Consider the following 18,790-nt stretch of genomic DNA (forward strand, 5'->3'; position numbering starts at 1 on the left):
GAGCGTTCTCTTTTCTAGACAAATCAAATATTCAACATATTAATTCTCCTAAACAATTTAATTTTAACTTTATAGAAAAATTGCCAGAATTGTGTAAAGACTTCCCATATACCCTTCACCAGATTTCCTTCTGTATTGCATTTTGCCACATTTATCATGCCATCATTGCTTCAGTTTATTTATATAAGTTCTAAATTTAAGAGTAAATTGTAGATGTGATGCCCTTATTACATTGATGTTTTCATTGAGTATTTCCTAAAAGATTAAGACATGCTCTTAGATAACTACTGGGCAGCCATTAAAATCTGGAAATTAGCATTAATGCAATACTGTCACTTAACCTAACCCAAAGACCCCATACTGATTTCCCCAGTTATCTCAGTGTCTGTTTTAGGAAAAAAAAAAAATCATTGTCTTTGCCCAGAACCCCAGTCGAGGATCATACATTGTGTTTAGTAATCTTGTTGCTTTAATATTCTTCAATGTAGAATAGTTTAGTTCTTCCTTGCCTGTTATGGCATTGGCATTTTTTAAGAATATAGGCCCGTTATTTTGTAGAATGCTTCTCATTTTGGATTCCTTTCACGTTTGTTCAGAATGCTTCAGGGTTTTCATTTTTGGAAAGAATAAAAGAGGTTGTGCTGTATCTGCCTCATTGTACCTTGTCAGGGGAGGCATGCCGTGTCGTGCTGACCCTGTACCCGTGAGGTTAACTGTGACCATTTGTAGCTGCCAGCTTTCTTCATGGTAGAATTGCTACCGCTCCCATTGTAACTAAAAAGTATTTGTTGGAGAGATCCTTTGAGAAGACGTAAATATCCTGTTCTTCAACACAATTTCACCTCTTTGCTATAATTCATGGGCAACGCTTGCCAAACTTTACTACTATGATGACTGCCAGATGGTGATTTTTCTAAGACATTTATTTGTGTCCTATTATAAGGAAGAAATTGTACCCACCCCCATTTATTTATTTGTGTATTTTTAAATATCAGTTTTGTTGTTTTTTTTTTATTTCTGTTTTATTTAATGCATTATGTCCATAGTTGGTCCTGTAAAGGCCTGACAGCAAGTATTTCAGATTTCTAGACAGAAGCACGCGCTGCTGGGCTGGGGCTGAGTGTGCTGGTGTGACTCATGGTTGCGGACGTAGACCGAAGCGTTCATACGCACGTGGGCACGTGTGTACATGTGTGTGCGTGTGTGTACACATAAACCCGTATTTCCCAGATGTGTCCACCAAGCGGGCCTGGAGCAAGGACTCGACACCTAAACCCGGAACTTGGTTTCTCGAAAGCATATCCACAAAAACAAATCAAGGCTCCTTGGAGAAAAGGCTGAATTCTGGGCTGAGACAGAAAATATTAGATGAACAAAGAACAACTTGTGCCAGAAAGTAACAAGGGTACAAAAATGATGGATATTTGTCAAAAGGACGGAAGAACCCTTGAGAAGGGGCCTTTGCTGGCCAAATGGGACAACGTGTGCATCAAAATAAACAATGATGCAACCCAGGGGCAGAGAGACTACATTTAACCTTTGAATCACATCATCAGGTCACCTGTTTTTGCAGTTTCACTGGAACGAGCCACACCTATTCATTTCAGCCTGGCTGCAGTGGTGGGGTAGGCCAGTAGCAACTGAGGTTCTTCCGTCCTTTTGACAAATATTCACCATTTTTTAACCCTTGTTACTTTCTGGCACAAGTTGTTCTTTGTTCATCTAATATTTTCTGTCTCAGCCCAGAATTCAGCCTTTTCTCCAAGGAGCCTTGATTTGTTTTTGTGGATATGCTTTCGAGAAACCAAGTTCAGGGTTTAGGTGTCGAGTCCTTGCTCCAGGCCCACTTGGCGGACACATCTGGGAAATACGGGTTTATGTGTACGCACACGCACACACATGTACACACGTGCCCACATGCGTATGAACGCTTCGGTCTACGTCCGTGGCCATGAGTCACACCAGCACACTCAGCCCCAGCCCAGCAGCGCGTGCTTCTGTCTAGCCTTCAGACTTCTTGGGTTTGCAGCTTTCCTCTGCAGTAGAGAGATGTCTGCTCCTGTTTTCTTTAAGATGCTTGTCTGTTGGCTCCTTCCGCTTCATGAAACCAGTGTTGTGGCTTGTGCGTCCCCATCGCCGTCTCAGCTCTGCCACTGGCCGTCTTCTTGGCTCCATCCCCGTGGGCCTCGCGGCCTCGTGGCTCTGGCTGGGTTTCGGCGCTTACCACCTTCCGTGTTGCCACCTGGCCCTGGCCGCACCCCTGTCCCCTGGCCTGGCCTCCCATCCCACTGGCCCCAGCACTGCTCAGAGAGGGAGGGAAGAGAAAGTACATGTATTTAAAGAAAAGGCACAGGGAGTGAGAAAGCACTTTTTTTTCTTAGTAATTGAATGATTTATTTTACCTTTAACCTTTAACTTTGTAATTCATCTGAAATAAATTTTTCTGTTTAATTTGATGTGAAATTCTGACTTGCAGTATATGGTTTTTAAAATGATAGCTTTTTTAGTGCCATTTTGAACTATAATACTTTTTCTGAAGACACTAAAGTTAATTGGCGCTCCGTTGGCATCTCATAGAACCCATCCTTGTGTGGTCTCACCGTGAGGAGCAGCGAGGAGGGGCTTTGTACTGGACTTTGCCCTCAGTGCTTTCGTCTCTTACAGTTTTTGTCTTGTCTCTTACATATTTGCTGTAAAAGCAGTTTAATGTACTAAATTATCACAGTAATGCGTGTTGTTAGAAAGAGTGAAATGATATAAAGGTTTATGAGGGTGAAGTCAATTCTCTCCCCTGCCACCCCCCGACTGCCTTTCCCACCCCCCGTGTAACCCGTGTCACCTGCTGCTTCTCCCTCTGCCCCCTTTTCTCTTCTGCTGGAGACACTTAAACACACGCACGCATACGCACGCTGTCTCAAATCACAGCTGCTTCAGAGGTTTGTTTTGAATACGTCTTAAACACAGAGTGGTATAATGATATAAAAGAAAGTATAATGCAGCTCCCATGAGCATCACCAGGCTTAAGAAGAGAACTCAGTCAGTGAGCCCCTGTGCATCCAGCCTCGGGCACATCCGTTCCCAGCCTCAGGTGACGCTGTCCTCAGCGTTGTACCTGTTGTACTTTTTCTCATTTGGGAGCTTGTTGTTTATGTGCTTAGCTTCTGTATTTTACATAAATAGAATTCATGATGTATTCTTTAGTTTTTTTTTCACACAATTTTATATTCATGATATAAATCTATTTGTATCTTATTTTGCAAAAAATGAATTCATTTTGTGTTTGCACATATGTATGTATTTCTCTGTAACCTGCTCTTTGGATTGCTCTATAGTGGTAATTACAGCTTACCTTTACTTAGTGCTTGTGATTATTCTTCATTTCTCTTTACCTATGCTGATTCATTTAAGCTTTATTAAAATCCTGTGGCACTAGTAATATTATTTTTCTCAACCTAAAGTTAAAAAGTTGAGCCACAGATATAAAATTTGTCCAACTTCATTAAGTGGTAGCAACAATTTAAATAAAAGTGAGGAAAATACCATTAAAATGGTATTGATGGGGCTGGAATGGGGGCTGTGATCAAAGGGAAGGCAGGACAGACCTGGGAGTAGGGTGGGCTGAGGCATTAGCTGGGGAGCCAGTTGTTCAAGTTCAGCAATTTTGAACTGCTTATTAAACCATTGAGAGGTTTCACTTGAGACGGGGTGGGAGTATACAATGCAAATCAGAATCCACAATATTCCTGCAATATGGGGTGGTTCCCTTTGCCCCCAGTTGATTTACCAGGCAGCTGTCCTGGGCAGCCCGCCGCAGTCAGCTTTCAGACTCTTGGCCAGAGGTGTGGCTCCACAGGGCTCCTGTTGGAACAGTTCACAGGCCGCATGTGTGTGTTTTCTCTGCGTGTATCATCACATTTTACAATGCAAAGAGTTCAGAAAAAAGTAATACAGAGTGCTGGTAAGGAAGAAAAGGGAAAAGTGGGCCAAGAAATGTGGAGGGCAGTCTGGGCAGTGGGGAAGATTCCTTTCTTGTAGGTGGGTGGATGGGTTGTTGGGGTGATAATATTTCTTTTGCACATGTAATAATTTACATGTAAATATTTGTTGAGTGAATGAGCATGGTATAAATATACATAAAGAGACTGTGCTTCAAAAACATCGGCTGTACAGTCCTCCTTGCTTTAAGAAAGGCTTGATGTTAAAAAGTTTCCTTGGGTCTAGCTACATTTCTTAAACATATAGATAAACTGTTGTTTATTATATATTATGTAATCATTTTATATTCTCATTTTTATTAGTAATTAGATATTTTGCTATTAATTATTATGAAATTTGTGTATTATCGTGGAGTTAATGTATACATTTTAACCTATTGCATTCATTTTCATTTATTCACTCAGTAAACATTGATTGTCTCCCATTATAGCATTTAATATACACAGTTGACACTAATCCTTGCTTTTATTTTGAAGAATCCAAAATCTGTGGAAGAGAAGGCTGCAAAACAAATAATTACATTAAGATACAGGGTCACTTTCCGTATAATTTGTCATATAATGTGTGGGGTAAAAATGGAGACAATCTTTAAATTAAGAGTAGTTTGATGATGGAAAAAAATCAAGGAATACTGGCAAAACTTGGGTTTGAAAGGAAAAGATAACCTATTAAGTTAGTAAAAATAGGAAAAAGTATTCATGTAAATTCCTGACGATGACACATTTACCAATGAGTAGTAATATATTGTAATTTTTACAAAAGGTTCATTCACCCTTCTCAGTCTGATATGCAGTGAATAATTTGAAATTGCTGAAACTCTGTAATTAACGTTTGGATTCTCTGATATGATTGAAGTTGTATAGCATTAACAACAATAAATATTTATAAAATATTTATATTTTATAACATAAAAATATAAATTATTTTAAGAATTCCATAATATCCCCAAATAATTTGCATTAAGTTTATTTAATATTGTTGGGTATTTGTTTTCCTCTTTTTTTTTCTTTCTGTTTTATTCTAGATGGTCCTCGGCCATCACAAAAAGAAATTATATCACTACGGGCATTTATGCTACTTTTTCTAAAACAGCTCATTCTGAAGGTAAAATAATTTTTTTGTAATTCAGATTGTAATATATTATGTGAAAAGACATTTTTAGCATAGTTTAAAATTATGATTAAGTTAGCAGTAACTACCTTTAATTCATGAATTGTTTTCAACATTTTATAAATCTTATCATTACTTTTTATTGAATGAACTTTTGGTTAAATGCTATTTGAGATCCTTAATATAAAGCATATAGCAAAAATGGACAGAGAACATAAGTATATGCATTGAGCATAAAAATTGTATTCTGGAAAAAACTTGCATTTCAGTTTGAGAAGGCTTACATAATGTATTTTATTGCAGTAGAATTTTTAAGATTGAGATCAAGGCAAAGAAAATAAAATTGAGAAAATACACAAAAATTGATATAGTAAAGTCTTATAATTTTAAGGAAAGAGAATGATTATAGAATAGTTAGGAATACAGTTATATGGTGATAATATACTAACTTTACAATGGTGAATGTCAATCAAATACTGGTAATTTTTTTTTTAAATGCAATTTTCTAAGTTTTTTCTTATTTAACTTAGAATATTTCAGCCTGTGAAAATGCAGACGAGTGGGGACTTAAATCATCACTGCTTTTAAGTGTATTTATTTTCTTTTAAAATAATTGTTTTTATCCCTTTCTTGAAGTAAAGGTTTAATTTTAGATTCGAATTAATAAAGTAATAAAATATCTTTTTAAAATTAGGATCGAGGGGTCAAAGAAGATGAACTTCAGAGTATATTAAATTACCTCCTTACAATGCATGAGGTAGGACATGTTCTGAGCCTTCTGTTTTAATTATTTTATTCCAAGCTTTAGAATGAAATTTTAACTAAAGCAATATTGCTGATCCTTATTATGCAGGATGAAAATATTCATGATGTTTTACAATTACTAGTGGCTCTGATGTCAGAGCATCCAGCCTCAATGATACCGGCATTTGATCAGAGAAATGGAATCAGGTATGACTGTAGGGTTGGTATTATTAGACTTGAATTAGCACAGTTGTGCCATTTTCAGCATCTCCTTTTTGTGAACTTTTGAATAAATGCTGCAAAATCTTATATATAACAAGATAATACGTTGATATGTAAAAGATAATACCTGCTGTTAATCCTCTGAGACTCAAGGAAGCTGATGAAGTCTGTAGAAAATAAGTCTTGAGAACCAAGAAGTAATTGAATTGTTGTTACTATAGTAAGGACTTTGCAGGTAGAAGGAAGAGCTTTTTTGTTTTGTTTTGCTTTGTTTTTGCGAGAAGCCAAGAGAGAGCATGGTATGCTTCAGTGAAAGGGAGCTCAAGACAATGATAGGTGTTTAGGCCTGGGAGAGAGACGGTGGCCACTGTGGGAGATACACATCTATGCTAAGAGAGATTTCGGTTTGTTTGTGACAGACTCAGGAAGTGACAATGGAATGTGAGTAATGAAGATGAAAATTCATTTGTAATCAGAGTCCACAAAGAAAGGGATTTGAAAGGCTGCTTTAGTTTTTGTGATGATTAAGTCTTTAGTGTAAATAGGTGCAAAGTGTACCTAGTCCCTTACTGTTCTTTGGATTCTCCCTTTTTAATTTTTTGGAGTCTGAGTTAGTGAAATGAGCAGTAAGGGTAGGTTATATCATTTATAACTGCATAAACTTCCATGGCTATAAAAAGTTTGGAAACAATACATCCATAGCTGTCAAGAGATTTTGTTGCTGCTTCCTTTACTTGGTTATTTATTATCAGCAAATAATAACTTTTTTAGGAGTCCTTTGCAAATCTGGGAGGCAGTCACTTCATTTCTACATGAATATCTAATTTGAGATCTGATCATTAACTCTGAGTAAGCAATAATAGAGTTACTAATCTGCTTGAAGAAGAGGACTATACATAACTTCTTACTGTTAGGTTGAACTATATTAAATTGCTGGTATTTAACTGATTTGGCCATATAGTGACAATTTAATATGATTTAAGCCTCAGAATAGAATAGAAATGCACTAATTCTGAAATTGTGTTTAGATTGAATACTTTCTGTTTTTGACCTCAGATCGTAGTAATTGCTTTGTGCATTACATTTTGTGCATTATAGCAATTGATCAATTAAATCAATGGAAATATTCTCATCACTATTATGAAAGGTAAAAACTTGGGTTAACATTATGAAATGCATAAATATAATTGTAGGTTATTTTAAGACCTTTTAAATATGATCTATAGAGTTCAAATAGCATTTTAAGCTAGGTACAATGAACGCAGGAATGGGCCACATGAGCTGAGCAAGCTGGAGTGCTGGCTGTGTGCTGCACACAGGAGCAGAGGTGCAGGGGGCGTTCTCTGCTACCTCACCTTTCTACCTCAAAAGGTGAGAAAGTAGGTGAAGAATGGTTTGAAAGATGTAAAAAAAAAATGGCTTAAGTAGATGTAAAAACAAAGAAAAAAGGGGAATTATTAAATGACTTAAAAGTTTGTCTCCTAGAAAATAGAAACTAAAGTATAACAACAGTATATGAAGAGAATGATCCCAATTTAATTCTGATGACATTTTAACTGGACTTAAGGAAGCCCTTTGTAGTGATGTAACTCTCAACAGATTAACTAAAGAAATTTGATGTTTTTATGTCCAGATAGAGAAAACTCCCTGTTTTAGACAGTAGACCATTTTCTGGTTGACCGTGGTGAGCTGGAGCCATGAACTATGGCTCATCTAACATTTTTATATATTGCAGACCAGCATCATGAACAGATTTCCCAGTAAATTGATTTGATATTGCATCCCATTCCTGTGTCTGTGTACTATTTTGTAAGAAACACTTGCCTTATGGTGAAAAAAATCCCAAGTAGTGCGTAGATGATTGCCCCAGACGTATTCATATTATAAATATTAATTGTAGTTCCTGTTTCCCCATAGAGGAAACTTACGAATTTTCTCCTCCAACTCAAAGTTACACTTAAAAAATCGAGGTTCTATGGGACTCCTGGTCCCAGGTCAGGTCAGAGAATTGGGGTGAATGTGGCTCTGCACACAGTATTTGAAGTGATTGTTGATTAGGTTATGTGTTATTAGAGCTTATTTTTGTTTGAAGTAACAAATAAGCCCTGAAACTCAGTTAAATGAAAATGAAATAGTATGTTTGTTATAAAAGTTTCTTTAACATAGCAGTTGCGAATTGGAAAGCCATCAGGAAATGGGTGTTTTGCTGCTTTCTGATGGTTGTATCCTACCTCTTCCTTTATGGGGGGGCAGCTCTCTTAGCCCCCCGGGCATGAAGAAAGTGTGGCTGTTAGTGTTGGCGTCCCTTCCTGAGCATGAGCCAATGAAGAATAGCCTCTGGTTCTCGCACCAGAAATGCGTGGACAGGCCCAGTCACCCATAAACAAGAGAAAAAGATCATTATATGCAAAAGTCGCAGACAGTTTTCAAAGACGAGGGAATGTGGCCTAAGCATGTGTCTGAAAATTGAACATTTTTTTCAGTATACTGGAAGCCAGTGTTTATCAACAGCAAATCATATTGACCTTTTGAATGTGTAGTTGAAGACCAAGTTTAAGGAAAAGTTAATAAAGCATTTTGGTTTTAATTTATGACTAATTGTAATAATATTCAGAGACACTGCATATTATGCTTTATTTGAAAAGTGTATAATGTTTTTTTTTAATTAGTAAATGCTTAAAAATTATTAATACATATGCCTGTATATTTTAGGGTGATCTACAAATTATTGGCTTCTAAAAGTGAAAGTATTTGGGTTCAGGCTCTGAAGGTTCTGGGATACTTTCTGAAGCATTTAGGTCACAAGTAAGTTAATATTTTTATACCAAATTTTAGAATTATTTACTGAAATTATGTGTTTATTAGTTTTATATCTAATTTAACATAGATTGGACTGGATACTAACAGTGTAAAATAATAACTCCTTGTGTTAAAAAGTATAATGATTTATAATAGAATATTTTATTATTAGTATAATATGGAATAAAGTCACAGTTTAAGTGATATAATTTATCCTACTTGCTTCCTGGAAACAAAATATTTTCATTTATACGGTATAGTAATATATTTTGTCAAAATACAATAAAGTTCACATAAACATGGATTTTTATAAAAGCTTTCTTTGACACATATGTAATGAGGTTTTCTAAGAGCTAATCTTTTGCTGACATGCTGAGTCAGTATTTTACTTTTTTGTTTTTGATAATCATTTCTATCAATGATGCTTGTTGATTGCTTTTGTAATTTGAAGATGCTAGAATACCTCTTATCTTCCCGCAAGTCCATACTTAGAAGGTTTAAATACTTTCCTCATAAGCCACAAATGCCGATATAATGATTGTACTTTGTACTCTGTTGTCCGCTGCATGAATATTCTTGTTTAAATCCATTTCCTTTATAGTTGGGCTCAAGTCATTTAATTGTTGCTAGATTGGGCTTCCTTCCAGAACTTCCCTGTTGCCTGTTCTTTCTGTGTTTAAATTATAAAGCATTTGTTGGTTACACTGATGAAAACTGCTCACCATCCAGGATGAGACATCCCTAATTTGCAGTCAGTCCAGAAGATTTTTTTTTTTTTCATTTTGGCACCAAATCAAGTCATGTAAAGAAGAACTGCGCCTTCTTAGGTAGAGAGAATAGTTTAAACAAAGGCACGCTTGTGAAAAAGGGTGTGTGAGTGTGAGTTGCTGTACGCATGTGTGAACTGTAAGATCACTGAGCATTGCTCAGCATGTGAAGGGGTAAGGCAACACTCATTTAACTTTGGTTATGAACAGGAAGTTAATTGGGAGAAAGTAAAGATAGGTAGCTCTAGATGCACCCTCTTAAAAGATATCAACAAAATACATGTAAAAGTATAGAAAAAGGAGAAAATTCAGAACTTACACATAATTTATAATAACAAACAGGCAATTTCCTGCATAAATATGATTATGTTAGTCATCCTCTTTGCTCTTCTCCTGTAAAATTCATAAAATGAAACAACAAAGAGTATTAAATAATATCTTCTACAAATAGAATTGTTAGCAAAATTAGAAGATAGCTACAATCCATGTGCCGGTTTGGAAGTATTAAGTATCCCTGAAATCCATGTTTTAGACCTGATCCAATCTTGTGTGAGCAGCCGTTTCTTTTAATCCTGATTCTACACTGCAGGTTGGAAATTTTGATTAGATTATCTGTACTGAGATGTGGCATGGCCAAGTATGGCTATGACTGTTTGATTGGATGGAGACTGAAGTCCTTTAAAAGAGGAAACATTTTCAAGAGAGCCAGAAATGACAGAGCTGACAGAACAGAACTGATGGAAACTTCAGAGCAGAGCTGACCCAGATACTGACATTTGGAGAACAGAGATACAGATGTTTGGAGTTGCGTGGAGACCAGCAGACGTTGCCATGAGAAGTTAAGCAAACTAGAACCTAGAGAGAGCCAAGGAAAGTCAAGAGAGGAAAGCCAGCACTGGAGAAGCAAAGTGAGAAACCCTCGCAGGAACAGAGGCTGAAAGCAACAGAGCCCAGGAGCAAGGGACCAGCAGTGCCAGCCATGTGATTTCCCAGCTGACAGAGGTGTTCATGACCTGTCGACCCACCTTAAATTAAGGTATCTTTATCTGGATGCCTTAGTTTGGACATTTTTATAGGCTTAGACCTGTGAACTTGTAACTTTTTAAATCCCCCTTTTCAAAAGACATTCCAGTTCTGGTATATCGCAGTCTGGCAGCTTACAAACTAAAACAGATTTTGGTTCCTGAGAATTGGGGTGCTGCTGCAGTTTGCAAATACCTAACAAGTTTTAATGGCTTTTTAAATGGATAAGGGGAAGATTCTGGAAGAGTTGCAAGGTGATTGATAGAGAAGGCCTAGAGTGCTTTGAAGAGACTGTTGGTAGAAATGTGGACTCTAAAGATATCTTTAAGAAGGCCTTACACAAAAATGATGCATGTGTTATTACAAACTGGTAGGAAGGCAGCCCTTATTTTAAAGTGGCAAAGAAACTGGCAAAGTTGATTGCTGGTTTTAAATGGAAGGCAGGTTTTAAAAGCCACAAACTTGGATATTTAGCAGAAGAGATTTCTAAATTAAATATAGAAAGTGTGGCCTGGTTTCTCCTTGCCCCTTTTAATGAAATGCGACAGGAAAGAGATAAGCTCAGAACTGAACTCTTGTTCACAGAGAAACCAGAAATTGATGGTCTGGAAAATGCTGGGGCTTCCAGAAAAGGAGACCCCAGAGAATAGTGCCCCATGTGAGGATTTTACCAAACATGGAACCTGTCAAGTGTTTCAGAAAAAGCCAGGAGTAGAGATGGAGTTATCCAGGAAGGATTTGTGAAAAGTTCTACTGTCTGATGGTCATGATCCCTGCACACTACATAGAAAACCAGCAAGAGTGCTGTGGGATCTGTAAAAACGTAACCACTGCCAGTCTGGACATAAAGGGACAGAAAAATGAAGGAAAAATAACTTCAAAGGCAGAACCGTGAAGCTAAGGCCTGAAACAAAGAAACCTTAGGAGAGTGGACCCACCCATGCACTTGGTGAGAGTGAGTTTGCCCTGAAGGCAGAGCGGGGCTTCCACCTCACTGTGCACAGACTTTTGCCACCTTAGGCTTTGGAGAGGGTGGAGCACATAAACCAGGAATTGAGGGGAGCCTGGCTCCACCCCGTTGTTCTGGAAGGGTTGAGCATGTGCCTTGGAGACGGCAGACAGCCCGGGTACAGCCCTGATGCTTGAAGAGAGGGTGGAGCCAAGGAAAAGGTGGTCTCACCAGTGTCCCCTGAGGTTATTTATGGAGAGAGCTGGGCCGTTGCATAGGTCCTTGGAAAGGGTGGGACTGATGCTTTCTAAAGCCCTGAGGATAAATGACTCTCGGACTTTGAAATATAATCGAGTTTGCTCTGCAGGTTCGGAATTGTTTGTGTCTGATGACCCTTGTTTTCCTTTCTGTTTCTCCCTATTTGTTTGGTGGGAGCATGAGTCCTTTGACTGTCCCTCCTTTGCGTATTGGCAGAAGATAACTTGTTCTGAGTTTCACAGGTCCAGATTCATAGGAGAATTTTTGCCTTAGAGCAGACCATGCCTGTAGCTGATTTTGATGAGATTTTGTACTGTTTCTGGCTTTGTATTATGTTTTTATCATTGCTGTAATGGTTTAAGGCTTTCTGATATTGTTATAGAATGAATGTATTTTGCATTTGGAAAGCACCTGTCTTTTTGGGGTCCAAAGGGTGGAACATGCTAGATTGAAGCTATCATGTACCCCAGAAAAGCCAATTCTTTTAATCCTCATTCATTATTGCTGAAAGGATCTTTTTGATTGCTTCCATGGAGATGTGTCTCCACCCATTCATGGTGGGGTTACTTACTGGAGTCCTTTAAGATGGACCATTTTGGAAAAAACTTTAGAAACAATGGCGCCCATACAGCCAGAGACACTTGGAGATGCATAAAGAAAACACCCCTGAGGAAGCTGTTGAAGAAGCCTGGAGAGAAAGGTAGCAGGCGTTGCTATGTGCCTTTCTAGCTGAGAGAGAAACCCCAAATGTCCTTGGCCTTCTTGAACAAATGTTAAATTGGATAAGGGGAAATACTAGTGGTCAATGAGAGGGAGGGGTAAAGGGTATGATATGTATGAGTCTTTTCTTTTTTCAAACCTTCTTGAACTAAGGTTTTCCCTGGATGGCTTAGTTTGGGCATTTTTATAGCCTTGATTTGGATATTTTCACGGCCTTTTAACTGTAAGCTTGCAACTTAATAAATCCCCTTTTAAAAGCCATTCCATTTCTGGTATATCATATTTGCAGCTTTTGCAAACTAAAACAGCCCATTACTTCAAAATATGAATAACAGCTGTTTAACCCTACAAAGTTTGGGTAAAACTTGTGAAGGATAAAGGGAAGAAAAAAAGAAGAGGGGCTGAGAAGAATCAGTGATAGCAAATCCCACAAAGCATCTGTGAAAGAAGACTTTCTGAAAATGAAAGACTTACCTAACCATCCAAAAGCAGATCTTTTGTTTGAAATAATATGTGTGGATACAGAATGACTGATGGCAGACTCCTCTTTAGATTGAATTAGTCTCAGAAAAGCAGAAGCAAGGGAATAAGGAATTATGCCTAGGAGCCGTATTCGTAGGGAGCAGTCCATTCTTTGTCTGAAAGAGTCTTTGGGCTATGACACCAGCGTGGCTACCCTCACCCCTGCCTGGACACACATGTGGAAATCTCTGACAGTGGTTAGTTCAGGAAAAGTCTACTTATATTAGAAAGACTTTCTCCCTGGCAACGTGGGACAGAAATCTTAGACTGAACTGGGATTCAGCATCAAGGAATTGAGAGAAACTTCTCGACTGAAAAGGGAAGGAGAGAAGTGAGACAAAATAAAGTGTCAGTGGCTGAGAGACTTCAAACAGAGTCAAGTGGTTATTCTTATGCATCATATAGATACCACCTTTTTAATTTAAGGTGTTAGAGAGGCTAGAAGGAACTGCCCGAAACTGTAGAGCTGTGTTCCAGTAGCCATGCTTCTTGAAGGTGATTGTATAATGATACAGCTTTCACAGTGTGACTGTGTGACTGTGGAAACCTTGTTCTCATGCTCCGTTTATCTATGGTCTGGACAGATGAGTAAAAAATATGGATTAAAAATAAATAATGGGGGGGAACAAATGTTAAATTGGATAGGGGGAAATACTAGTGGTCAGTGAGAGGGAGGGGTAAAGGGTATGGTATGTATGAGTTTTTTCTTTTTATTTCTTTTTCTGGAGTGATGCAGATATTCTGAGAAATGATCATGGTGATGAGTATACGTGATGATATCGTGAGCCACTAACTGCACACCAAGTATGGAATGTTCATACTTTAAGAATGCTTGTGTTTGTATGTTGGTTGGTTTTATTAATAAAAATTAAAAATTTAAGAAAAAAAAAGAAAGACTTAGTGCAGCTTCAGTTCCTGGGTGCCCATGTATTAGAAGCCTCGTGTAGAGAGAGGTACAGTTACCAGGGGACAAGCACTCCCTGGGAAATGTGCCCATAGCACATATGGCAACTGTGATTACAATTTTTACCATAAATTAAAGGAAAAAGGAAGAAGTAATTTCCTTCTCCTGAAAGGTAACCATTAAAGAGAAATTTAAAAAGGTAATCTGAAACAATCCTATCTGAAACAAATGGTAGGATAGCATTGAAGAAGTTGACTCCTCAGGTAACAAACTTTCAAAATAAATTGGAAGGAAAAACAAATGAAAATAAAATTGGGATATGATTAAAGGAAGATAAACTCTATGGTTAGTGTAGTAAGATTAGCAGAAGATAAAAATGAAAACAAGACTGATAACATAATTGAATGAAAATATAAGGGTATAGAAGGATTAGAGAGAAAACAATTGATTCTATTAGGCAAAGAAGTTCCCACAATGGCATAAATGGTTTCACAATAAGAAAAGCAAAACAATGGAACTAAACAGGTCTATAAAACTATAAATCAATGAAATCACATTTTATTGACCATATTAGGAGGACATACTGTGTGCCCAGGAAAACCATCCCTGAATGATCAATATAAAGGTGTATTATTGGATTTTAAATTGAAGTAAAGTATCCTTTCTGCCGCAGTGCACAAATAAGGAAAAAGTATTTGACTTTGGCCAACAGCAGCCCTCAGTACAGGGAACAGTAGAACCGCAGCCCTAGATACCGAAGAAAGTGGGAGACAGACTGTCCTTCAGGTAGAAAGGGTGCTGCCAGACTGTTTTTAACAACATGCCTAGTTGTTTTTCTGAACAGTTCTTGACCCAGTTGCAGGGGAACAACATTCAGCCAATTAAGAGCTGCATCCAAAGGGCTGCAGGGGAGCCCTGAATGCATGCCTCAGTTAATCAGAGACTACGCACGCGTTTGAATTAGGGTGACAGGCCAGGTTGGAATTTTGATATCCCTTAATCATGTTGAAGTGACCCAGTTACAATAAGCTAAAAGAAGACTGAGGCAGGAAGGAAGGTAGATTATGTCCAAGGAGTAAAGAATGTCAGTATGCTAACAAGTGCAATATTAGGAATAGAGGCCTGTTCACTAAGCTTTGGTGGTGGAGAAGGATGGAAAAATTAAGGATTAACATGCTGTTTTTGCCACTGATGGTAGTTGGAAACAACATTCTCTATAGACATAGAGGACCACTTCTCCCTTTACCACTCTGAAGATAATCCACTCAAAGTTATAAAGCCTTTGAAATGTCAAAGAACTCTCTGAATAAAACAAAGAGCATTCCACAAAATGGATGTCTTAAAAAAAAAGTATAAAATTCAGAAAGCTAAAATTAAAATGACTTGACTATATCCTGCAGATCTGATGTTAAGAATCAGAATTGATCAGAGTAATAAAACCCAGCTCTGTTTGCAAGAAACATACCAGAAACAAACTGATTTAGAAAGACTACAAATAAAAGGATCAGTAAAGGTATACCAATCACACATATACATGAAAAGAAAGCAGGTCAAATTGGAATTTAGGTCAAAAAGCAATCAGTACAAAAAAAGATACTTTATTATATTAAAGAGTAAAACATTTGTAAAACAAATTTCACAAGAAATCGACAACCTCGAATAATTTGCAATTCTACCTGTCCAAATCCGCATAATGTCAAGGGGAAAAGTAATCTAAACAGTAAGATAAAACTGATTGATATTGGTTAAAATTTACATTGGTTCTACCGTGTGAATAGAGAATATAACTTCAGGTATCCAGGAAAACATTTATGAAAATTTGACATGGTATGATACACATAAAAGGAAAATTCCAAAAAAAAATAGAAGAAAATATTTTGAAAAGGTTTTCTCATTAACAGACATTAAATTAGAAAATAGAAAATTCAGAAAACAAAAGTATCTTCTACCTAGAAATTTAAAGTTTATTAAGCAAATTTTGGGTGAAAGAGAAAATATACACTGAAGTTTTAGTATTTCAGAAAACAACTTTTAAATTTTGATGAGTGCCAGAGATCTGGGTTCGATTCTTGGTGCCTGCCCATGCAAACTAAATGAATGAATGAATAAACAAACAAACAAACAATTCTTTGAGATACAAATTATTCTCACCTGCCATGTAGGAGACCTGGGTTCAGTTCCCAGTTCGTGCACTTCCCCCAAAACTAAACAAACAAGCCAAACAAACAAAACACAAAGAAAAATTCCACAAAATGGTGCTGCAATAATGGAATACTCACATGGAAAAATAATGAAATGTAACCCCACCATATAGCATTAAAAAATTTTTTTGTTTTTTGATGAGATACAGCTAAAGAAGGGCTTAGAGGAAAGTCCATATTTGTAGGTAAATAAAAAAGAAAAGAAAGGCAGAAGTGAAAAATTGGTGTGGCCTAAAGATAAGTCAAGGTTCATTGGTCTAATGTCTTTTTTTCCTCCCCTACTCAGCCAGCAAAGAGCAGTTTAAGTCTCAATAGAAAAGTTTTCTCAGGGCATATCTGTATGTCTCAGGGCTTACCTCGTTTGTTGATGTTGTATACAATGAAAGAAGCACATATAGAAGACAGAAATGAAATGTTGCCAAGACAGATGCCAGAGAAGCTGGTGTTGACTATAAGGAATATAGGAAGAATTAGTAAAGTCCCTCTCACATAGTGTCCTGGTCACCTGTGATTGATCTGCCAGGTCTTGATCTGTCTCAGGGCACCCTGAAGCTTCGTGATGAAGCAGCAGTACTTACTCATACACCGTTTACCCGGGGCATGGGCTGCCAGCTGGGGTGGCTGAGTGGGGTCCCTGGAGGTGCCCTCTCCAGGCAGTTCCCTGCATGGCTGGCAGGGAGCTATGAGCTGTTGACTGGATCCCCACCTAGGGCTGGGGACTGGGGGCCTCAGTTCCTTCCACAGAACCCTCTGAAATGTCTTTTCAGCTTTTCTGTAAATCTGACATTTCTCCAATATAATAAATTATATAAAATTGAGAGCCAAGCTGTCCCTGCAGGAGTTTGCTGGTTAAGTTATCCTCAGAACAGAATTCTCGGTCATCTTCTAGCGAGCAATTCAGATAAATGATCAGAACACTTCAACGCTGTACAATAATAAACTATCACAGTTTTCACTTATAAAAATGTTTAAGCAGGTATTATCACTTGTCCACTCTGGAAATAAAAATTCTCAACTACACTTGTTTGTCTACTGTCATAACTTCAAACAGTGTAACCTCTGGGTGAAGTGTTCAAGACAACCCTATTATACAGTGATGCTGTTGGCAGTGGAAGTTCAGACTTACTCCTGTAGTTGTTAGTCAGATGCCTGTTATCTGTTGTCAGATGTTTACCGTAATGATTCATTTCTTTTGGGGAATAATTGGAATTAGTCCAGTTTTTCTGGCAGAGCCAATTGTCCTTTAACAAAAAGTAGTGATGTGGGTTGTAGAAGTGTGGCAGTGCAATGGAATCTTCCTTCCCCTCTACTGTGAATCCAAGCTATTTGGATCTCATTAGTGAAATATTAGTTCATGTGTGTACCTAAGTATAACAAGTCTTGACATTCTGTTGGGGTACCAGTAGAGAAAAGAGAACTAGTCAGGGAATTTCTCACCCCTAGTACAGATAAGCAGTTGGAGAAGTGTGTTAAAGCCCCAGGATAAAGGCTGGACAGCAGCAGATCTTGAGACATCCCCTGTGGAGGAACACAGGCATCGCCTTCCATCCATGTGCATCCCAGAAGGCCAGCAGGCCCCTGAGCTGGTGGTCTGAATCTCCTTGTGCCTAAATGTGTGGGAATCAGGGTCATTGGTATGCTAGAGACTTGCTTGAGGGGTCAGCATAAACGACTTAGAGTTTGCTGGGTTTTATGCTACAGCTCAGTATGTTTAGATAATGGTTTATTCATAACACCTATAGGAATGCTCTCATTTAAAATAAACAGCAATGAGATCTGGGCTCAGCTGTATGAATAATGAAAAATAACAGCCCATCAAAAGGAACTTAGCAGCCAGAGAGAGAAAATATGACCAAATCATCAAACTGAGCATCCAAAAAAATAGAACTAGTGGTGGAAGATATAGTTGAACCTTCAAGTTTTATTTTATTAATAGCATTTGAGATCTAAGTAAAATATAAAAAGTGATATTTTGCCTTTAGCTCATGATTTTTTCCCCCATTTCATTCACATTACTGAACTGAAAGATCTTAGAGCATGGACTGAAATATAAAGTGAGAGAAAAGATAAAGCTTTAGAAAATAGTCTAGGGCACTTAACATATGACTAATGATATTTTTTGAAGAGAAAAATTTTAGATCAAGTGATTCACATGTCCTATATACTTCCTGCAACTAAAAATATAGGAATATTGGATAAAATATGACACATATCCTATTTAAATACATACCTGAACATATGAAAAAAGCAAGGAAAATTTGCAGGTGCCAAAAATGAAAAGCAGGCAAAATAAAAGAAACTGAAAACTAAAGAAACAAGGTAATATTAAAAGAAACTATGCAGTGTTTTTCCTTTTTCTTTCTTTTTTTTTTTTTTGGAATGGACAGGCAACAGGAATCAGACTTGGGTCTCCAGCATGGCAGGTGAGAATGGTGGCCCGCCCCATGTAGTATTTTTAAAAATAAAAACTACATCTAGAAATGAAAAAGTAGTCATTGAAATAAAAAGCTCCATATAAATGTTAAAAGAGATTAGATAAAGCTTAAGGAAGAATTGGTGAATCGGAAGCTAGAGC

The 18,790-nt window shown here is 37.5% G+C and overlaps 1 protein-coding gene across 7 annotated transcripts in view; it reads left to right on the top strand.

Moving 5' to 3' along the window:
- The window catches only part of NBEA (neurobeachin), a 752,331-nt gene that overhangs the window by 199,628 nt on the left and 533,913 nt on the right, over positions 1–18,790 (top strand). For all 7 annotated transcript variants that reach the window (XM_077159019.1, XM_077159015.1, XM_077159017.1 and 4 more), the window contains exons 14-17: positions 5,021–5,100; positions 5,801–5,863; positions 5,960–6,057; positions 8,785–8,877. In XM_077159019.1, the coding sequence (XP_077015134.1) occupies positions 5,021–5,100; positions 5,801–5,863; positions 5,960–6,057; positions 8,785–8,877 (334 nt within the window). The remainder of the gene's footprint in view (positions 1–5,020; positions 5,101–5,800; positions 5,864–5,959; positions 6,058–8,784; positions 8,878–18,790) is intronic.

The sequence above is a fragment of the Tamandua tetradactyla genome, chromosome 4 (assembly GCF_023851605.1).
Source record: "Tamandua tetradactyla isolate mTamTet1 chromosome 4, mTamTet1.pri, whole genome shotgun sequence".
Taxonomy (NCBI): Eukaryota; Metazoa; Chordata; class Mammalia; order Pilosa; family Myrmecophagidae; genus Tamandua; species Tamandua tetradactyla.